The 23,073-nt window shown below is 41.5% G+C and overlaps 1 protein-coding gene across 2 annotated transcripts; it reads right to left on the bottom strand.

The window, feature by feature from the left end:
* Positions 1-377: 377 nt before the first annotated feature.
* On the bottom strand, positions 378-18,899 carry SYPL1 (synaptophysin like 1). 2 transcript variants are annotated; one of them, XM_056118070.1, is made up of 6 exons: positions 18,849-18,899; positions 18,426-18,497; positions 9,062-9,177; positions 7,508-7,715; positions 3,713-3,901; positions 378-1,959 (listed from the first exon to the last, which is right to left on the bottom strand). In XM_056118070.1, exons 1-6 carry the CDS (start codon positions 18,897-18,899, stop codon positions 1,825-1,827), a joined length of 771 nt encoding a protein of 256 aa, XP_055974045.1. In that variant the 3' UTR covers positions 378-1,824. The 2 variants fall into 2 exon arrangements, with proteins under 2 accessions (XP_055974045.1, XP_055974044.1); XM_056118069.1 differs by lacking the exons at positions 9,062-9,177; positions 18,849-18,899 and having other exon boundaries at positions 18,426-18,563.
* Between the last annotated feature and the right edge of the window lie 4,174 nt (positions 18,900-23,073).

The following is a 23,073-nucleotide window of genomic DNA, read 5'->3' as shown; positions in this document are numbered from 1 at the left end:
AAAAAAGGACAGAATCAGGAGCTCTAAGTCATTTTTTCGTCTCTTATTCCTTGCCAAAAAAAAAAAACCTGGAGGGTGGGTGGGGCTGGAGGGGGTAGGCCCACACCAATTTAGGGCTAGATGAAGGGAAATGGGTATGAAATGGGGGGGTTCTCTTGGCTCAGTGTTCGGCAGTTGCTGCCAGTGGTATGTTAGGGGTGGGGGTTGGATAGGATCTTGGGTTCTCTCTTGCAAAGCAGAATGAGCTAACTTCCAGGCCACCTTATCAAAATAAGTTATAAAAATATTGTGATTATGTGTTTTTCGTTTTGGAAATCAATTCCATTTTGTACTTCTCATGCCTTAAGATTTTTTTTTTTGTAATACAACAATCAAAGCACTTTTTAAACTTTTTTATTAAGTTGTTGCATAAAAGATACACATTTTCATACTGACAATTCTTGTCATTAACAAAAGCAACAAAAATGAGGCAATAACAAGAGACGCTTCACATATAAACAACCATGTCTTAAGAACAGGAAATCTTGCCCTGTACAACAAAAAAAGCAAGTGAATAAGCCTACAATTCAGAATAAATCCAAATGTGTGTGCAAATACAGTGCACCCCAAATAGCTCACTGACGTTCCCCTTAACAATGCATAATTCCTTAATTATCCTTTAGTAAAGTAAGAATGAACATTAAGAAACAAAATTTGAATCTCATTTTCACAATATCAATGCTAACTAAAAATAGCAACGTCATTGAATTTAAATGCTGATTTATGTTCAAAAGTATAAGGCAATCATAATTTCTTTCTTCTCTCTCTTTTTTTTAGTGAAGCAAGAAGGTAGTTTTTATTGAATGAATTAGAAAGATGTGAGGGGAGAGAAAGAGGAATACATCTGCGTGCAAGAGCAAACATGGGCTTCTCCAGAGTGGAAACAAGAGGTGCTCAAGGTAGAACACAAGCTGGAAAGAACAAGCCTGTATTTTTTTTTTAACCCTACCAACAGGATCTAAAAACAAAAAAAGTCGGATCATTGTACTCTATCTGCAAGACCAGATTTCAGCCTGCATTTATGTAGCAAGAACAACACAGTATAGCAAACATCATTAAGAGTAATGCCCATACATATCAAAAGATCTACTTGGAACATGTTCTATTTATGCAGCAAAACCAACATAATGGAATCTCATGCAACAGAAGTACTAAATCAACTGTACATCTATTAGAAATTTCCAAACTCCGCTCCCCAAACAATTTTACTACACCATCGGTACTGTAGGTCATTTAGAAAAACAGCAATAAAACATACACCCAGTGTTTGCAATTGAAAAAAAAAATTGTAACATAAACAATGGTCAGATATAAGTTCCGAATTAAGCTTTTTTCCCCCCTAAATATGACTTCTGTAATTAAGGCTTTTTAAAACAAAGATAAGTTTTAAGTATATGATCTATACAAACTTACAGTAGTGTATATACCAAATAGCGATTTTCTTCCTATTACGATATGACAATATAATTCTGTTCTGAGCGAAGGTACATGTTAAGGCTTAGGGTGTAAACACTTTAGAAGGCAAACAACTCAGTGAAGAAATTACCATTCATTTAAAATTGTGTATCACCTCATAACAGACCCTGAATTTTACACGTGAGAATACATTTACATCTTTAATTTTTAGGAAAGGCACAGGCTTTATTTAAAAAAGCAGCAAAATTTTAACCCACCAATTTATTGAAAAAGCCATTACTTTATTAGAAACAAATAATGGTTTTCAAGATGTTGGCAACAGGTCAATAGTATAGACATATTTTTCATCCAGTGTATTTCTCCCTTGCATTAGACTCCGGTGGGAGGTGGGCCACCTCCTTGGCTTTGGGAAGCAGTTGCATCTGATGGACTGTGTAAGTTGGTCTCCTTGTACACAAACCATGCATTTCCTCCCCAAAGTATCAAATTCAGAAAGCCACAGATCTAAGAAATAGAAATTTAAACAAACAAAAAAAAATCTATTTAAAAATTCACATCCATGTTAGTTTTCCTTTGAAAGCTTGACATTTCTAGACAGTGTGCTACTACTTCATTTAAACTTAAAACTCCACAGAAAGGGAAGGCTTTCTATTTCACTGCCAATTCAGAGATTCCTAATGACATGAAGTTTCAATTTCCACATTTACAATATAAAATCATGACTAGAAGAAATCTTATATTCATATGCTCATTATTACCTAGAGAGTGTTATTAGAGAAATGTAACTAAATCCCTCTCTATTAGAATCCAACCCTACTGGGTTGAGGAATATTTGCATTTCTCCAATCTGAATGGTGACAAACTGCCACTATTTACCTTATTCTATTTTCCTACTTTCCCCCTTCCTTCTACCATGTCTCCTATTCCAAGAGCTGCAATCAGAAGAAAAAAAAAGGATCCACAAAAGAACTTTACTTCATATTCTGCATTAGTCAATGTTTGGTTTTCATAGATAGAAAACCTGACAAAATTTCTATCAGAGAAGGTGCTAAAGCAATAGTGCAGGGAATAGGGTATTTCCCTTGCACAGCTGACCTGGGTTTGATTCCTGGCATCCCACATGGACCCCCGAGTCCTGCCAGGAGTAAATACTCAGTGCAGAGCCAGGAGTAAGTCCTGAGCACCGCCAGCACTCCAAAACAACACAGACATACAAAATCTCAAAGATGACTAAACTAAGACTGATTTTCAAAGCTTCTTATAAATAAGCAAAAAAAAAAAAAAATAAGAAAGATGTATGAAAATATGGAGCAATAACACTTGAGTAATATTGCTAAAGGCCAAATACTTAAAATACAAAAACAACTGCTGAAACTTGCTTTCAGATCATTGTCAACATAAATACAAAACTGACCTTAACATTACAAAATTACTAAAATACCTAGCCAAGTTTCTGTATAAGATCAGGAGGGATCATCTTCAGCTAACCAAAATATTTTTCTTAAAAAGATATGACACCTCAGGGACCAGAGAGATAGTACAACAGGTAGTGTGCTTGTCTAGCCTATGGCCAACCTGGGTTCAATCCAAGGTACTCCATATGGTCCCCTGAGCACTTCAGGAGTGATTCCTGAGTGCAGAGCCAGCAGTAACTCCTGAGCATAACAAGGTGTGGCCCAAAAACCAAAATCAAAACCAAAATCAACAAAAGACATGACACCTCCCTAAAAAATCTATTCGACTTTCTCTCCTCCCCTTCCCCTACTCTGGACTAGGCCTATATTTAGTATATTAATAATAAAGAATGTTTATCAGTGCTTTGGAAAATTAGATATATATTTATACAAAAAACATTTCTTTAGAGTAGATTTTAGGAAACTGGAATGTAATGTTCTTACCATAATGCTTGCTCTAAAGTCTTAATAAATGTTAGTGACTATTAGTACCTTTCAGATTCCTGCCTGTCTAGCCAAATCTAATGAAAAGAAATAATCGAATATTATTGGCTCAAATCTGGTTACTAGTAATAATTTTCTAAACCAATTCTTAGTCATCATTAGAAAGGTAAGCACCGTGTGTGTGTGTGTGTGTGTGTGTGTGTGTGTGTGTGTGTGTGTCCCATTATATAGAACTGGGATTATGATGATGTAGTAAAAATAAACACCAATCTATTCATGCAGAGGCTTTATTAAAAGTTACTATTTTTCTAAATTACTGTAAGGTTTTTCTAATAAGTGATGAAATACTGTATACATACCACAGATACATTTAGGGATCCCATACTAGTCACAGAGTCAAAATTACACTTCACGTTATGACCAACACATTGGTCAAGCTCCCCGACTATATTGTGGCCAGTAGCAATTTTAATATCTGTAAGAGCTTTAGCCCAGGCTGACGTGCTCACCAGCCACAAAAAAGTTGCCACAAGAGTAATGATAAAGTCCTAAAGTAAAAACAGATAAGTATGAGTTAATAATGAACAATTTAAAAATATGAAATTTCACATTTATGATAAAAATGACATTGCATTCAACCCTAGGTTCTGAGGAATGGCATTCACAACATACTTAATTTTTTAAAAATAAAGGTCATAATCAACAGTTAACACTACTTTTACTTTTACTAGTCTAGTGGTCAAGATACAAAAGCAAGCTAGATTTAATTTAAAATGGAAGGAGTTTGAGAATTTTAGACTCTGCGTATTATAATTTTATGCAAACACCCCTTACCACACTCTCAGGACATCTTAGGTCTTACTGTTACCCATAAGCTCATCCCTCCATAATCAGGTTCAGTCGACCCACTCCCCAATTTCACTTCTATTTCCAGTTCCATTGGCACCCAACTCCCCATATCCTTTGAGCCCACGAATTATACAACCAAATATTTGCACTTTTTCACTGTTTCAACCTTGCTCATGTTCCCACGGACCCACCTTAGTCAATCTGACTTGTCATTTTTCACTTCATTTGAGGGGTGGGGGGTTGAGGGTTCTCTCAAGCAATGCTAAAGAGACCTGGGAATCACGTCAGGTGGTACTCAAGACAACTGGGCCAGAAGGTTCAATTGTGAAGGCCCTGGGATGACGCAAAGTAGTACAGGGCCCTGTAGAGCTGAAGACCACCAGGCCCACCCCTAATGGTGACCAGGGCCTCTAGGAACAACCCAGAAATACAAGGCAGGATGACATGCAGAGCCAGGGATTAGACTAGGGCCCTGACCTCTATGCCACCTCCTTGATTCCAATGCCTCTTTAAAAATTACTGACCACAATATTTTATCTATATCTTCATGTATATTATACACACACATGCGCGTGCACACACATGAATATATACAGTTTACATATTAAGGGAAAGTTTTTAGGGGGCAGAAAAATAGCATAGGGGTTAAGCCTTATATGTGACTGACCCTGGTCTGTTCCCCAGCATCATGAGTGGTCCCCCCCCAAACCAGTAGGAGTCAGTCCTGAACACAGAGCCAGGGTAAATCATGAGCATCACCACGTGTAGACACAAAACAAACCAAAACCATAACAAAATCCCTCCAAAATAACTCATATTCCCCCTGCTTAAAGTTTTTAAAAATCTCAAGATACTTTACTAGTAATTTCTACTCATTACATCCCAGTAACAGGACAAAGTTTTAAATATTCTAGAGAGTGATCCCTGAGTTTATAGCCAGCTGTAAGCCCTGAGCCCTTCCCCTGAGCACTTTTGGGTATTGCTACAAAACCAGAAAAAGAAAAAGAATTTAAGTTATAAAGGATATAATTATCTATTATCACAGTTTCCTTTAAATTCAGGCTGAATAGTCTGCACTAAGAAATTTGTTGACTACTGTAAATTTAAAAAGTTTTATATCTTTTTTGAAAGGCACCTAACAACCAAAAAATTCTATGAAAATGGTTTGACTCTTTTCTTAAAAGATAAATGGAGAAAGTATGATTGACAAAAGACTATTATGTTCCTTACTTACCATGTGCACTCCTAAGATCCAGGTAGCAAAAATAAAAATAAATAAGTAAATAAAACCTGCTATCTTATTTAATTATTTATCATAGTCTTTCCTTTAAAGTAATTTTAAAAACAACTAGTAGATGCCATTGGTTTTCCATAGATATAAATGACAAGTATCATTAAATACCCCGGTTTTCTTCACTAATACTGCCTTCATAGTTATTCTTTTATAGTGGAGTTCCAGGTTAAAACCATGGCTCATCTCTAGTTTTGCCAATAAAATACCAAGTTATACTGGTATCAGATCTCAGAGATCTTTATTTCTTAGCTCAGAAGAAGCCAGGTGTTAAGGCTTCAAATCCAATCAAAGATATAGAATCAGTTCATGACTGTCATGAATGCAGAGTACAAAATTACCTGGGTGAGGGGCCAGAGTAATAAACAATACAGGGTTGACCCAGGCTTGATCCCCAGCACCCTATATAATCCCCTAAACCCTGCTAGGTGTGATCCTGAGAGCAGAGCCAGGATTAAGTCCTGAGCACCACCAGTGTGGTACCACCCCCTCACCCCCTGCAAAAAAAGAAAAACAACATTATCTGGTTGAGATTTTAAATTAGAGAATTTGAGAACACAGCCCAGGAATGTGAAAGAACTTTACATTCCTGCAAATATATATATATATATATATATATATATATATATATATATATATTTTGCTTTTTGGGTCACACCCGGCAATGCACAGGGGTTATTCCTGGCTCTGCACTCAGGAATTACTCTTGGCGCCGCTCAGGGGACCATATGGGATGCTGAGAATCGAACTCAGCTCAGCCGTGTGCAAGGCAAACGCCCTATCCGCTGTGCAATTGCTCCAGCCCCAAAGATAGATATTTGTAATTTATTTCACAATTAAACACTGTATCGTAGCATAAACATATTCCTAAAACAGATAAATGACTTGATATGGCTGCATTCCAGAATAACTTTACTGTAAAAAGTGAGTCCAATTTGTTTTTTTTTTTTGGGGGGGGGTCAAAGACTGCTTATTACTGATTTTGACTATTAAGTTCAATGGACAGTATTGAGGCACAAAAAGATTCTTTTGAGAAAAGGTAGTGGGAAGGGTAAGAAATAGAAAAAACAGTTATGAAACTACATTATATTATATATAATATATTGTATCACGGTCCTCCCGTTGTTCATCGATTTGCTCGAGCGGGCCCAGTAATGTCTCCATCATGAGACTTGTTGTTACTGTGCTTGGCATATCGAATACATCACGGGGAGCTTGCCAGGCTTTGCCATGTGGGCGAGATACTCTCGGTAGCTTGCCGGGCTCTCCGAGAAGGGTGGAGGAATCGAACTCGGGTCGGCCATGTTGGCTGTGTGTAAGGCAAATGCCCTACCGCTGTGCTATCGCTCCAGCCCAATATATTGTATATATATTATGATTATATATATTATTTATGGTCACGGTCCGCCTGTTGTTCACATCGATTTGCTCGAGTGGGCACAGTAACATCTCCATACTGAGACTTGTTGTTACTGTGTTTGGCATATTGAATACGTCACGGGTAGCTTGCCAGGCTCTGCCGTGTGGGCGAGATACTCTCGGTAGCTTGCCGGGCTCTCCGAGAGGGGCGGAGGAATCGAACTCGGATCGGCCATGTTGGCTGCGTGCAAGGCAAACGTCTTACCCGCTATCGCTCCAGCCCATATATATTATGTATAATATAAACTACATTATATGAAACTATATTATATTAACAACAATACTTAAAGGCTAAGATACTAACTTCTATTTAATTTCCCATTACTTGCAACCTAGGATGTTCTATCATATGCTTGATTTTTTTTAAGTCAACATAGAGTTATAAACAAATCTCTGCAATCCCAAGACTTATATAGAAAATGCACAAAAGGGCTCAAAGAATTGAGTCAAACTTTCCCCCATGAGAAAGCTCAACTTCATGCCAAACAGTCAAAATGTGGCTCTGGGTTGTGATAAGAATTTCTATTTCCAGTATTTATTTCAACTATAACATATACTCACACAACTTACTTTTCTATAAACAATAATTACTTACAATCATGGGAAGTTTTCGATTATCCCGATACAAGTTTGTGTAACCGAGATAAAGCAGAAGAGCAGCAATGCAGTACAGGAAGACAAAGACTGCAAATGTAACATAGAACTGTGCAGAAGACGCATAATCTCCAATAAGGACATATTTACTCCAGTCTATGTCACACACATTATGTTGTGTAGATGACTGAAATGATGCCTGATTCAACCTATTAAAAGAAAGGTTCAAATAAATCCATAAATCATTGGACTTTCCCGTTAAGAAATAACACAGACTGGAATTGAAATACAATTTTGAAAGATATTTCCAAATACATTAAAATATTTTTCTTTTGAAAAATTTTTTTAAACATTTAAGTAAAATTTAATTTTATTAAATTAAAATTTATTCCTGCCTCCTGAGTGCAGAGGCAGGAATAATCCCTGAGCATAGCTGGGTGTGACCCAAAAAGGAAAAAAAAAAACCCAAACGTAAAAGGTAATTTTCTCACTTTATTCAACAACAACAACAACAAAATAAGTCCAGAGAGGTCAAGTAAATAAACAAACAAGAAGATTTACACAGTCTGCATGTAATAAACTTCCCAAAAAGTTCAACTGAGTTCAATGCAGTAATTCACAAAAATCATTTATGAGGAAGCAAACGGCATTTTAGGCCCACATATAAAACCTATGGGGCTGGAGCGATAGCAGAGCAGGTAGGACGTTTGTCTTGCATGCAGCCGACCCAGGTTCGATTCCTCTCTCCCTCTCGGAAAGCCCAGCAAGCTACCGAGAATATCCCGCCCGCATGGAAGAGCCTGGCAAGCTCCCTGTGGCATATTCGATATGCCAAAACCAGTAACAACGAGTCTCACAATGGAGATGCTACTGGTGCACACTCGAGCAAATTGATGAACAACGGGGGGACAGTGCTACAGTGCTATATAAAACCTAAGAACTTTTCACTTTATATACATACAACCTATACAAAGAGCACCATTACTGGGAACTGCAAATGCATAAGAAATCTGGATTATCAGGGTTCTCCTTGCTTCCACATAGCTAAGGTGAATAAACACCACCCTGTTTAATTTTGTTTAAAGATTCCCAATGGAATACACCAGAGGAACGTAATACAAGTGTTTCTAAGTGCTCACTCTCCTTTTCTGTACTTTCTTCATCCCAGAACATGGAAACAGTTTACAGACACTGGCCTATGTACCACACTTCGAGTAGCAATAATCACTACTTACTTGCAAAGAATATGCAACATGAAATTTTCTACCCCCACAAGATCAATAATGGTGGAAATATTAGTTAATAAGAAAGTGAGGTTTTGAATTTTAGGCGGGGTTGGGGGGCGAAGGGGTAGTCTGGGTCGCACCTGGCAGCGCTCAGGGGTTACTCCTAACCGAATTCAGGAAACACTCCTGGAGGGCTTGGGGAACCATGTGGGATGCTGGGATTGAATCTGGGTCAGCTGTGTGCAAGGCAAGAACCCATACCTATGGTGCTATCACTTTGGCCCCCAAAAGTGAAGTTGTTAAACCATAAAAGCAAACAAATAACTCACCTGAATGGATAAGCAAAAGCTGCTGAAACCGTTTGGTTTTCTTTAGCACAAGAAACTAGAATACTTGTTTTTCCCTTAAAACCTCCACATGTGGCAAAAGAAAAGATAGAAGCAACCTAAACAAAATGAGACAAAAAGTAAACAACGAGAAAGAATTACTGTACCCAAGACATGGATTAAACTTTTTAACATATTATCAAAAACCGGTTAAAACTCTAGAAAGACTAATTCAATGTCATCTACTTAAATTTCATTCTGAACAAGGTTTCATCGAAATCTTCATATACAGGGGCTATTTCTAGTTTCTAATGGTATTTTACCTCGTATTACAACAGCTTTTCTCAAGCATTTCTTGGGGAGTACCCAAGATTCTCAGAGAGGTCATGAATTTTAAAATATTTTCAAACTACAGCGGGTAGGGCGTTCGCCTTACAAGCGGCCAACATGGCTGACCCGAGTTCGATTCCTCGCCCCTCTCGGAGAGCTCGGCAAGCTACCAAGAGTATTCGATATGCCAGACACAGTAACAACAAAGTCTCCAATGGAGACGTTACTGGGCCCACTCGAGCAAATCGACGATCAACGGGAGGGCCTTTACCTTTACCTTTTACTAAACCTCTTACATTGTACTGGCATTTCCACTTACTCGAGCACAGGCATTTAATGAAGGGAAAATTAGTAGCATCAGTTATTTTACCTTCTTTGAACTCACGGTTCAAAGAAAAAGCCACTTTCCCTCGTGAATGATGTTGATGAACTGGGAAACCACCCAAGCACATGCTGTGCAAGGGGGTGCATCGCCCTGTCCCAAAAGAACGACTCAATGAGGCTGGGGATGTGGTTCTGTGGGAAAGCAAAAGCAATGCATTTGGGAAACGTAGGTTCAAATTCTCTCACAGCAAGAGAGAGAAAAAACTTTGATGAGGTAGTTATTAAAATTCCAGTTGTTATTGTATTCTGACTCTTGAATATTCGTAAATTCTGTATGATAAAATGGTATATGCAAATATACAGCCCCCCACTGCTGTTCAACATAAAATAGCATTTAAATATTCAGTACGATGAACTAGTCATATTTCCCACCTTTTGTTCTCATGGAATACCATTGTCACTTGAAAAAAATAATTAACAAACTATGGTTTTTCCAAAATGATTTTTGGCAGGTGCTGTTCTCCAAAAAAAAAAAAAAAAAAGCAAGCTTTCCTCTTCAAGACAAACTGGCATCATTTATTGCCACAGGTGTTATTCAAGCTTGCAAGTAATTTACTATGTTTATCTTAAAATAAATATTTTAAATGTTTCATCTTAAGTTCAATTATGGTAAATATCAATAAATACAATACACATAAACAGAAGTTCTTTTTTTTTTAATTTAATTGAATCACCGTGAGACAGTTACAAGCTTTCATGTTTAGGTTATAATCACACAATGATCAAACACCCATCCCTCCACCAGTGCACATTCCCCACCACCAATATCCCTGGTATCCCCCCCTTTCCCACCCTCCCCCTGTCTCCATGGCAGACATGATTCCCCATAATCTCTCTCTACTTTGGGGCATTATGGTTTGCAATATGGACCCTGAGACGTTATCATGTTTGGTCCTTTATCTACTTTCTGCACACATCTCCCATCCCTACCAATTCTTCCAGCCATCTTTTTCTTAGTGATTCCTTCTCTATTCCAGCTGCCTTCTCCCCTTTGTTCATGAGGCAGGCTTCCAGCTATAGAGCAATCTATCTGTCCCGTGTATCTCCTATCCTTAGATGTCAGCCTCATGTTATGTTATAAAGAGAAGTTCTTTGAGGTTCCCAATATTTAAGAACATAATGGTGGTGCTGGAACAAAAGCACAGCAGATAGGGTGTTTGCCTTGCACGTGGCCGATCCGGGTTCGATTCCCAGCATCCCATATGGTCTCCCGAGCACTGCCAGGAGTAATTACTGAGTGCATGAGCCAGGAGTGCATCGCTGGATGTGACCCAAAAATCAGAAAAAAAAAAGAACATAAAGGGGTTCTAAATCAGAGGTATTTGAGAACCATTGTATTAAAACACTGCTCTATTTTCTTAATTTTCCTTTCTGTATTTTATCAGAGACTGACATGTGAGTACATGCATTTGTGCATTTTGCAAGCACTTACTATAAGTCATCTATGAAAATCTGTTCTATCCAAGTGTTCATGGTAAATATTGAGAAAATTCCAAAACAAATATCATGTAGGTAAGCAAATAAATCTGTTTTCAAGCTTTACATGCACATCCAATCATGGTTAGCAAAATGCTATCTGAATTCCCTTTCAACTTTTTATACTTGGGGGAAACAAGTGAACACAAATGATAGCAGAGTTAAGGAAAGATAAATTTAATTGAAAGTCAGTGTCAGGCTTATAAACATTAAAAATATATGCCGCCTCTTCTACAACACAAATTGTTAGTACTTTCTGGAATGTTCCTCTGTGATTTATCATAAAACTACAAAATTAGAATAAAATACAGTCCCTTTGATAAAATCTCAATCTATTTGAGATTCTCCAACCCTATGTATTTTATAATGGAACAATGTATATTTTTTAAGTTTGCCGTTTAAACAAATGGATATGCATAATGTTCAAAGGGTCACAGTTTCACAATGATTTTCATGCATAATAGTTTATGCTGTGGAGGGATGAGTGTTGGAATATTGTATGACTGAAACCCAATCATGAAAGTTTTGTAACTGTGTATCTCACAGTGATTCAATAAAAATAAATTAATAAAATGCAGGCGCAAAAAATTATCCTGAAGAAACGTTTTTTGAAGTCCTTTTGAATTTTCTCATTTAGTATAAATAAAATCAGAAACATGGGCCAGGGATGTGACTCAGAGGTAAAACGGATGCCTGCATGCAGGAGACCTGGGTTCAATCTTTCGCACCACCCCCGTCCCATCTGAAATAATACTCAAATCTGATAAATGGCCCTACTGGACTCGTTCTTCAAGCCTGTGTCTTTGCTTGAACATGTATTTCTTCTCTTTCTCTCTTCTCTCACAGTTAAGTTTCATTCAATTAAAAAACTATCTTGATTCATACATACAAAATAGGTAAATGGCCCAATTTTTATTTAAGAATCTGGGGACCAGAGTAATAACAGAGTGGGGAGGGCACTTGTCTTGCACACGGCTGACCCAGGTTCAATTCCCCACATCCCATATGGTCCCCTGAGCCCACCAAGAGTGATTCCTGAGTGCAGAGCCAGAAGCAATCCCTGAGCACCACAGGAGGTTTGGCCCAAGAAACAAAAAACAACCCCAAAATCAAGTAACAATCATTAATATCAAGTCTAATTGCCAAACCTTGTATTATAAACATGCATCTTACTAGAGAGAAAAGTTACCTAAGATACTTCATTATTTTTTTAAGCTTAATTTTTGGGTAATTTTTAAATTGATTTACTAAAAATAAATTAATAATGGAAAGGTGAGTTACCAAAGTCACTAAGCACTAAAAAGAGTACTGGGTGTGCTAATCATAATCACAGGATCTGGGTAAATTAAATATTCTAAGCCTCAAGTATCATGGAGATAGCAGTGTTTATCCTCAAAACTGGTCAGAGAGAAATACAGGAGAAAGTAAAGGAAATGACCAAGACCCAGAACAAATGCCCAGCATAAACAAAGCCCACATCAGCTTCCCAGCACCACATGTCCTGTCCACCGCGGATGTTTTCCATGGGCCTGACTGTTCGGGGCTTAGCTCTGAACTCCTGGGGGTGACCTCTATTAAGAAATTTCCAGAAATGGTTAAGAACTCTAACATTCAACTTATTTAGCAGAAATCCTTATATTACTGTCCAAATAAATATTTTTCACGATTTTAGTGTGGAATTAGTAGAGCCAGTATTTAAGATTCATTCAGGGCTAAAGATTTGTCACTTGTGCATCCAACAAGAAACTGTCCAAGCAATGCGTAGACTAAGAGGAAATAAAATTTTCATGAAAAATTTTACCTAAATAATAGGAATACCTGACTATAAATTAAAAGCAAAATCAAAATTTACTAGAGACATGTTAAATATTGCTTTAATAACAAAAATATGTTTAAAAGCTGCTTTGATATATCTAGTTCAGGACTTTTACTTCTTTGTTATTAAGGAGCTATTCTTGCCTAAATTTTATAGTCATCTTGATAGGCTGCTAAAGGCAAAAAACATGCAGACAAACAGAAAGCACAAAACACACCTTTTTTAATTTTTTTTTTTTGAGTGGGGAGGGTGGGCCACACCCAGCAATGCTCAAGAGTTACTCCTGGCTCTGCATTCAGGTATTACTCCTGGCAGTGCCATATGGGATGCCAGAACTGAACCCAGGTCAGGTGTGTGCAAGGCAAGCACCTCACCCACTATATTATCACTCCAGCCACAACATCCCATTTCTTAAGTAGAAAATATGCGAACAGAAATCCCAGTGTTGTTGCCATACCACTAATTTATGTACATTGGTCATAAAGAACTCAGCTCTTCATTGCCTGGGTCTAGTCTTCCTAGAGACACAGCATCTAGTGCTGAAGAACCGAGAACCGCCCATGGGCACTAATCAACACTGATATATTTATGTGTCAATGAAATAATTCCAACACCTTTGTGACTATTGCTATTCCCAGGTAAGTACTACAAAAAGTCAACCTTTCATACACAAAGAGAAGCAAGTTATCACTGCTAGATTACAGTAACTAGATTAGATTTTTGTTTGGTTTTGTTTTTTGGGCCACACCTGTGCTCAGAGTTTTCTCCTGGCTGTGCACTCATGGATCATTCTGTGAGGGGCTTAATGGACCACATGCAGGGCCAGGGAACGAACCTAGGTCATCTGTGTGCAAGGCAACATAAATTTGGAGAGCTATTCTTTTAGTCATATAGTTGGCCTCTGTCCAGATTTTGGATATGTGCAAAATTATTTAATTTTTTTTTTTAGGTAATCAACACCTCAATCAGTACCTTACAAACCTATGGGAAAAACTATGAAAGTACAAGTCTACATCTCATCTCTGACACTGTTCTTTTTGTTTTGGGGGCCACACCAGGCTGTGCTCAGGGCTTACACCTTGCACTGCAGTCAGAGATCACTTCTGGCAGGCATGGGGGACCATAAAGAATTCCAGGAATCAAACCCAAATTAGTCATGTTCAAGGAAAGTGCTCTACACACTGTACTATCACTCCAGTCCTGCTTTTCTCTGTTCTTAATCTTTAATCTCTGGTAACTTTTCTCTTCTTACAACCCACATACACCCAGTTTTCCACACCATTAAGATGAGTTGCCCAACCTCTCCCATCTTCACAAACAGAGGTTTATTCTGTTTTCTTTCTGTCCATTTAGCTTCTTCATTTTACTGTCAGTATAGTGAGGAACTACACTTAACTAAAGCCACCACTACCTTCTTATTACCAAGAGACACATTTTAGTCCCAAGTGACACATTTACAGATACATTTACTTTAATGCCCCTATTGCAGCTGATACTGTCAAGTAGTATTTTATTTATTTATTTTATTAGTGAAACACCATGAGGTACAGTTGTAGACTTACAAACTTTGGTATTTGGGTTTCAATTATACAATGATCAAGTACCCATCCCTCCACCAGTACCCATTCTCCACCACCAATGAAAACGTCCTACCCGCAGTGCTATCACTCAAGCCCCCGCAAGTAGTATTTTCTTGAAATCCAATAAAGATGACAAAATGCTACTTCCTTCCAGCTTAACCATGCCTTGTCTCCTTCTCTGGCGGATATCTGTGAAATACTTTTCTTTCCATGAAAAGACTTTGAAGAGAACCATAGTTTTAAGAAGGCATTTTACAAAAATGATTCTATATTTTTAGTTATTGGGTTTGGGGCTACATCCAGCTGTACCAGGAGATAGTCACTGTTCTAAGGATGGAACCTAGGGTCTCTGCACTTGCAAAGAAAGTGTTGGTTCAAACACTGTGCCACATCCCTGCCCCATATTTTATTTTATATACGTTAACTTTCTGGGTTTGGGGGTCACATCCAGCTGTGCTCAGGGTTACTCCTGGTTCCAGCTAAGGGATCAGTCCTGGTGGGGTTCAGAGACAGAACCCGGATAGCGTCTGTGAGAGGCAGGCACTATACAAACTCTGATCCTGTCTTATTTTTCTTTTTAACTGTAGATTTATTTAGCTAATTGCTGACACACACCTTCACTTACATAATCTAAAGAGACCACAATCAGCACATCCCTAACTTACCTACATTCCATCGAAATTTTGTTCCTTAATGATTTATCTTACTACCAATCCAAATTAGAAATATAACAACAGGGGTCGAAGCAATAACATAGCAGGTAGGGTGCTTGCCTTGCACACGGCCGACCCATATCAATCTCTGGCATTTCATATGTCCCCTGAACATTGCTAGAAGTGATGCCTCAGTGCAGAGCCTGGAGTAACCCCTGAGCATCCCAGGTATGGTCCCAAAACCAAAAAAATGAAAGAAATAGAGCAACAGTCTGTCTTCATTCTCCGAATAAATTCTACTTTCTACGTTTCTAATGAGTTTACTTAAAGGCGCTTATCATTCTCAACCAACAGATATTCTTTCCTCCAAAGGGGACGTTTCCCAGTCATCCTCTATAATGGCGAAAAAAATTAAAATTTCTAAAAGCCAAACCTAACGATATGATTCACTTTTAAAATCCTTGAATAAGTAAAGTCCCCACGCTGCACAGTAGGAATTCTGGGCTTAAGTGGAAACTATTCCGCAAATGACATGAAACTCTGAGCCCTGCATTTTCCCATGGAATGAATCCAGACTTCATTAGGTTAACCCTAGAGGGTTAAGATTTCCCACAGGACAAACTCCAAACCTTTGAAACCTTTCAAAAGCATTCCAAACCTCACACTCCCTTTCCATTACATTCCAGTGCAGCACATAATTTAAATTCTCAAATAAGGATAAGGTGATGGTATTTCATGCCAATAAACCTAAGTTCTGCTTAAAAACAGGTGCCTGAAAAACAACTCCCCCACCCCCAACAGTACTAATCGTCAAGTGTTTTTGACCTATGAAGTCCTAACTCCCACCAAGCAACTGCTCTCTTCTGATCTGTTATTCATTGCCTATGCCTTTTATTTTTATGGATTTTCCTCTTTATTTTCATGTATTTTCAATAGGTCATAAGGAAAAGACCTTGTTTTATTCTAGTGCTGAGCACAAACACCGATATCTTGAAAAATTTAAATATCTGTTGAATATCCAATTATTAACAGTATGTAGTCTTTTCACAAACGGTTCTCCAATGTAGTAGATCATTCAAACAGACCAGTCTTTCCTTAAGAAGCTTAAAAAGGAGGGCCTCAGAAATAGTACAAGGGGTAGGGTGCTTGCCTTGCAAATGGTAAGCTATTCACCAGACTTCAATTATGGGCATCACATTAAGATCCCGGAGCACAGCTAAAAGCAGCTACTGAGCACAGAGCTAGGAGTAAGCTCTGAGCACAGCCTCGTGTGAACCAAAGAAGAAAAAGAAGTTTAAAAGGAGATTTTTTTTCAAAATATATCAAGCCTACCATCACCAGCAAATTTTAAGCATGAATCTTTTAAAATAGTAAGGGAAAAAATAAGTATGGTTTTAAAATTTGCATATAATGTAAGTACTTATAAACAAGTGCCTCTTCGCTTAAGTGAAAATTTAACTGCAATGCTCAACGAGATTAAATCTAAGCCTTCTTCTTCACCTTTATATTTAAATGTCCAAGTTAAAAACACGACTTTCCTCCTGCAATTTTGAAATCACATTTTCAATTTTCTTCGAAGTTAAAACTGGTGCAACCAGCCCTAAGTTTTACACATTCGCCAAGTTCTTAAAAGCAGACATTTGTGTGGAATCACGACTGCAACTTTCAGAAAATATCAAGCAAAGTTTTCAAGAAGGATGGTGGGAAACCTTGGGGGTGGAAGCAGAAAATCGGGACAGAATCTGTTTTTCTTCCCAACTTGATCATTAAAATACAAGATCAGAGAGTTTCAGGTGTTGCTGTAAACTCGTGGGGGCAAAAAAAAAAAATCGGCATTTACAGCATGCCTCGCACCCTGGCCAGTGGCCGCCTGTCAGCCCGGCCGTGAAAACCCAGCCCCGCAGCCTGCAGGGAATCAGGGAATCACGGGGGCCAGGGGCAGACCTCCTCCGTCCCACTGACCCTCACCATGAGTCGCAGGTGACTTCAAGTCCCCTTTGATACCAACCTGGGTGACTGTGCCAGAAAAGAATATAATAATAATAATAATAACTGTAATAATAATAATTATTATTATTTAAAGAATGTTTCCTGGGCAGACTGAAAACAAACATTGTTGATTCCTAGGGAATGGCACCGAAGGCCTTTTTTGTTTCAAAGAACAACACGCACCGGGGACTACTCCTGGCACCTTACTGTCCCTCCGGGCACCACCAGGAGTGATCGGCCGCGCACAGAAGCCAGGAGTCAGCCCTGGGCACCAGCGGGTGTGGCCAAAAATAAATAAATTTTAAAAACCCAAAAGTAAAATCAATAAAAGAACGACACGCAACGCAGGGCTTATTCCCTGGGTCCCTCTGAGCGCCATCAGGAGTCACTGCCGCGCACAGAAGCCAGAAATCAGTCCCGGGCCCCAGCGGTTGTGCCCCCTCCCAGAAAAATATCCCCCATAGTAAGTCAATAAAAGAACAACACGCACCGGGGACTATTCCCGGCACCCTGGGTCCCTCCGAGCACCACCAGGAGTGATCGCCGTGCACAGAAGCCAAGAGTTAGCCCTGGGCACCAGCGTGAGTGGCAAAAAAAAAAGGGGGGGGGGGGGAAGTAAATCAATAAAGGAACAACACGCGCCCCCACCCGCTTCCCAGACCCCACCCCAGCACCGAGCGCTCCAGCGCGCCCGGGGACACCGCTCCGGGCCCTGCGCTTTCGAGGCAGCGCGGCCTGGAGCCGGAGCCCGAGCCCGGCCGGGCGCAGAGAGGCCACTCACTGGCCCGGCCCGCCCGGTTCCGGTGAGCCCGCACAGCAGGAAGTGTCCCCGCCTCCCCTCTGCGGGAGGCCGAGGGGCCCCCACAGCCGACATCTGAACTCGACCCCCCGTGTGCGGGTGGGGCGCGCCGCGACGAGCTGCGGGGTGGGAGCGCGGCGCGCCCGGGTCCGGGGTGGTGGCGGCTGGTGGACGGGTTGGGGGGCGCGGGGGGAGGAGAGGTGTGTGGGGGGGGACACGCGTTGATTCCGACACCCGACCTCCAGTCCGAGTGCCCGGGCCCTCCCCCCCTCCCCTCCCGCGGCGCCCTGGCCGCGCACTGTCCCGTCCACCTCCCCGCGTCCGGGGCGCTGGCACTCACCCACTCGAGAACCTTGATGAAGCCCAGCGGCTCCTTGAGCGGGCTGAGGTTGAGCTGGAAGGAGGACATCCTCTGAAGGAAGGAGCGAGACACGGTCAGGGCGGCGGGGCGGAGGCGGAGGCGGCGGCGAAGAGGAGGAGGAGGAGGAGGAGGAAGAGGAGAAGGAGGAGGAGGAGGAGGGGGACCGTGGAGACCGGCAGCCCCGCGACGAGGAAGGGCAGGCGCGGCCGGAGGGCGGAGTCCGGCGGCCGCGGGGCGGGGCGAGGCGGGGCGGGGCGGGGCGGCGGCGGTTAGAGCCCCCGAGGGTTAGAGTAGCCGGGGAGGGGTGCGGGGGAGCTGGGCGGGGACCCGAGGGCGGCCCCGCTGGACGCTGGGGGCGCACGGTGAGGCTCTGGGCAGGGGCGGGGCCTGTCCCGGCCGCACCTGGCCGAGCCGGCTGATGCGCTGGCGGACTAAGTAGATGTTGGACGCCATGCTGCTGCTGCTGCGTGCGCCGCGCCCCCTTCCCTGAACGTCCGCCCCCCCCTCCACCCCCCCACCCCCACTCCCACCCCCACCCCCACCCCGGACGCCGTCCGCGCCGGCGCAAGTGCACGCGCCTCCTGGTGCCCTCCGCGCAGGCGCGTGCTCAGCGCCTCCCGCCGCTCTCGCCCTCTCCTTGTGCGCCTGCGCAGGCGTGACCAGCCACCTAACTGGACACGTTCCTCCTCCCCACTCCCCGGCACTCTCAATCTAATCAGCTCTTTTTTTTTCCTTTAAAGGTTCCTGATAGGTTTTTAATTTTTTTAGATCTGACTTGTTTCAGGCAGGGATATTTTTTTAAAATTTTATTTTTATAAAGTTGTTCACAGTCTTATTTATTACATTCAGTATTCTAGTAAGAATCCCACCACCATTACACCTGCCCACCACCATTATTTCGAATTGTCCCACCACCACCCAAGCCTGCCCCCAAAGCAGGATCTAAGTAATTTATTTTGTGTTGCTTGTTATGAACCATCTGGTAAAAATGACAAGCAGGGTTCTTTTATTAAGTGAGAACGAGTTCTTGCAGAAGAGACTTTTGAGTGATCTGGCTAGGTGGTCCAGAGTTCTCTTGGAAGCGAGGTACGTTCAAACGTTTTGCAGGGAAATTTATTGTAGAGGTTGTTACCCTTGGAGTCAGCTTTGGTGAATGAGGGGGGAAAGTTTGAAACCCAGTGGGAAAAGGTTTAGGACCAGGCTTCTGGCCAAATTACCTCCCTCCCTCCCTCCCTCTCCCACTCTGTGCAGAGTCCTTTGCTTACTGGCTCTTGGTGTCTTTCTGCAAAACACTTGATTCCTGCTTCCTGGTTAGCAATCCATTGTGGGAACACTTTCCTCTTTCCTCTTACCAGAGCCCCTGTGTAATGATCATGCTGGGGTCCCCCAATACCATGGGTGAGTGACAGCCTACTGGTGTGAATTGATAAGGTGGTTAACATCACATAACACTTTGTAAATCGGAAAGGAACTCAGAAAGAAAATCTCAGTTCCGATCTCCAAGGACTTAACTACATTTACCAACCTGCTTTCTAAGCACTTGTCTATGAAAGAGCAGGCTCCTTGCCAGTGCAGTGATTCCAAGGAGGGTTTGACACCTGTTACTGAGTGCTAACCCCCTCTTTTTTTTTTTTTTTTTGGAGATGCATTTACCTTCTTGTCTACTTCCCAGAGAGAGCAAAAACTGTGTTTCAATGTACTTGTCGATAGTTCATCTTGGCTCCAGTTTCACAGTTTTCAGCATGCAGCTTCCCACATGGTGGGCTCCGAGTGGCTGGCTTCCTCCTCTCATCACACAGGAAGGCATTAGTGACAATGCAGAAGGTGACCAGTCTTGGTACTCAGTGCTCATTTTTGGGAGGGGAGGGGGAATACCAGCACTTTCTACTTTCTCTGCCTTTTCTCCTAAAACCCAGATACTGGAGATCTAAAGCAGCAGATTTCTTGCTGAATCTTCAGTCTTTTTCTAAAGGTTCTCTATTCTGTTGGGGCTTTTGGGTTGGGCACTGAGGGGGGGAGGGGAGGAGTAGTCATGATATTTGGCTTGTGTTTCATGTTAGCATAGATTGATATTTTTGTTCTTCTCTTCCTCCCCCTCCACCCATTTTTTTAATGTTCTGTGTTGTTGCAGTGGCAGGGTGTGGCACCCTTAGGCTACTCTCACACTTGGTTAGGGTGCTGGCACTCATTTTGGTTGCAGTGCTCGCAACGGTTGAACATTTAGCTGCAACACACCAGAGGTGGGACACGGTGTTGTGGGAGCAGGGATCAGAATCTGTGGGGCCATGGCAGGAAGTCAGGTTATCAGGCTTGCAAAGCTGGTGCTCTATCACTGAACTATCCCAAGCTCTCAGGTCACTCCAAATGCTCTCTCCGAAGGAGCTGTGCATTGATAGATCAGAATCGTATTCACGTTGCAATTTTATTAACTTAAAAAAATCTAAACTAGGGGTCAGGAGATAGTACAGTAGTTAGAGCCCATGCCTAGCATGGGTCCAATCCAAGTTCCATTCCCAGCACCAAGTGGTGCTCCCATGCATCACTGGGTGCAGCCCTAGAGGTCCCAGAACATTACTAGGTGTGGCCTCCAGTGTCCATAGCACCATAGGGCTTCAGCAACCTCACATCCTTGGACTTTTCTATTCAACCAATGCAGTTGGCTGAGAATTGCTAGTAGAGTCCTGGGACTTCCTAGCACCCCCCCCCCCCCCCCGCCACACACACACACACACACAAATTTGAAACATACTGATGGTCAGCAATCTAGTTTGGGATTTTTTTTCCTCTTTTGTTTTTTTAAAATATCTTTGAAATTAGGTTTCTCAAATTCTAAGAAGCTTGATTTTCAATTGCCTCTCTTCCACATATCCTTACTTCTCTATTGTTTCTTATTCAGGCCCTTCCATTGAAACTTCGGTTATTGTTTAGTACAAGTGTCAAAATCCTTGAACTCTTTAAGAATTTTATATGCCACTAGTGTTTAACTTGGGTCTGCAGAAGACCAGACTCTGATCACTTGTCAGAACTCATTCGCCGGCTCTGTCTGGGGGAGCCAAGCCGAGGTGAGATGCTGCAGCCACAAATAGCCCAGCTCTGCTGCTGTCCGTCAGCTGAGCCCCGGCTGCACCTGCCTCTCTGGGAAGAAGCTGGCGGCGGTTGGCAGAGCAAGTGGGATCTGATGAGCAGCCAAAGAGCTGTGCATTTTCAAATCCTCAAAAAACAAGAGGGTTTAGAGAGTGGCTGTGTATTGATGGTGCACTTGTTCAAAATCTGAGATGACCATTCAGGTGATTGTATCACCTCGGCTACAACACTGGTCATTTTCTGATTTGTTCTTCAAGTCTGAAGAGCGAGCCAGAAGTTCTGTGTACAGCCTGTTCCATTCCTAGCCAGGGCTCTTACGGAAAGCAATACTTGTCATGCAAAATCATCCTATTAGAGGTAGTAGTATCGAATCCTGTTGTGCCAAACCATGACTAAGTAACCTACATAATTTACCACTGTTTTACTTTCTTTTTGCTGTTTATACAAGATGTGCCAGGTTATGATACTTGGAATTTAGGAATGTGTGAAAGGTCAGAAGGAAGGTTAGAAGGAAGCTATGTCAGGAAATCATGCCATTGGCTAACTATAACATACTGTGTTTCTCAATGGTAATACAAAGTTCTGGTCATTTATTTGGGAATATGAGACTTTATAACTCAGTCTCAATCAATATCTTTTCCTGAAAAGATAGTATTTGAGGGGCTGGAGAGATAGCACAGCGGGTAGGGCATTTCCTTGCACTCAGCTGACCTGGGTTTGATTCCCAGCATCCCACATATGGTCCCCCGAGCACCGCCAGAGTAATTCCTGAGTGTAGAGCTAGGAGTAACCCCTGTGCATCGCTGGGTGTGATCCCCCCAAAAAAATGCAAAAAAAAAAAAGAAAGATAGTGTTTGATACCAAGACTATAAAACTTTGATTTTTGCCTGCAACTCAAATGTTTCTTTTTACCGATAAGTTCAACAATCATTTTAGACAAATCTAAAAATCATTGTGAATTCACTTAAATTGTGTAAGGGATGGACTCAATGGTTCAAGTATATTAATCTCAAGATAAATAAACATATTTCCAAATTTACTTCACTTTTAAAAATTAGAAAAAAACATGAAAGTTCCTGTGTACATTCAGCCAATCCCCCACCCCAATCCTAACTTCTTCATATTCACTGATACATTTGTCAAAACAAATTCACATTGACTTCTTGCTATTAACTGAACTCTAGAATTTTTCAAGCTTCACTGCTTTTCTGCTAATGTCTTTTTCTGCTTTGGTATTCATTCCAGGATACCACGTTGAGTTTAACAAGGTCTGCTTTTGAAGGGGTGTTCAGGGGTGAAGGGAGATGTGAAAGACAGAACCATTTTTTTTTTCTGTTGAGTAGGTAACAGCATATGTGAGAGGGATTTGCTCTTGTACTTGGAAAATGATCCAGACCACCCTCTGTGCTCCGTGGTTGCTGCCTGGGCATCAGGACCTGCCTCAGCTCCCTGCAGTCTTGGGTGCTTCCAGAGTTATGGCTGTGACCCCCTGCTGACTGGAGGTGAGGGGCATGCCTGGAACCTGGCATCGGCTCCACAGCCG

Source organism: Sorex fumeus, unplaced genomic scaffold, assembly GCF_029834395.1.
Source record: "Sorex fumeus unplaced genomic scaffold, SorFum_2.1 ptg000037l, whole genome shotgun sequence".
Classification (NCBI taxonomy): domain Eukaryota; kingdom Metazoa; phylum Chordata; class Mammalia; order Eulipotyphla; family Soricidae; genus Sorex; species Sorex fumeus.
Note: the sequence above shows the minus strand (reverse complement) of the source record. Positions and strands in the feature narration are given on the sequence as shown.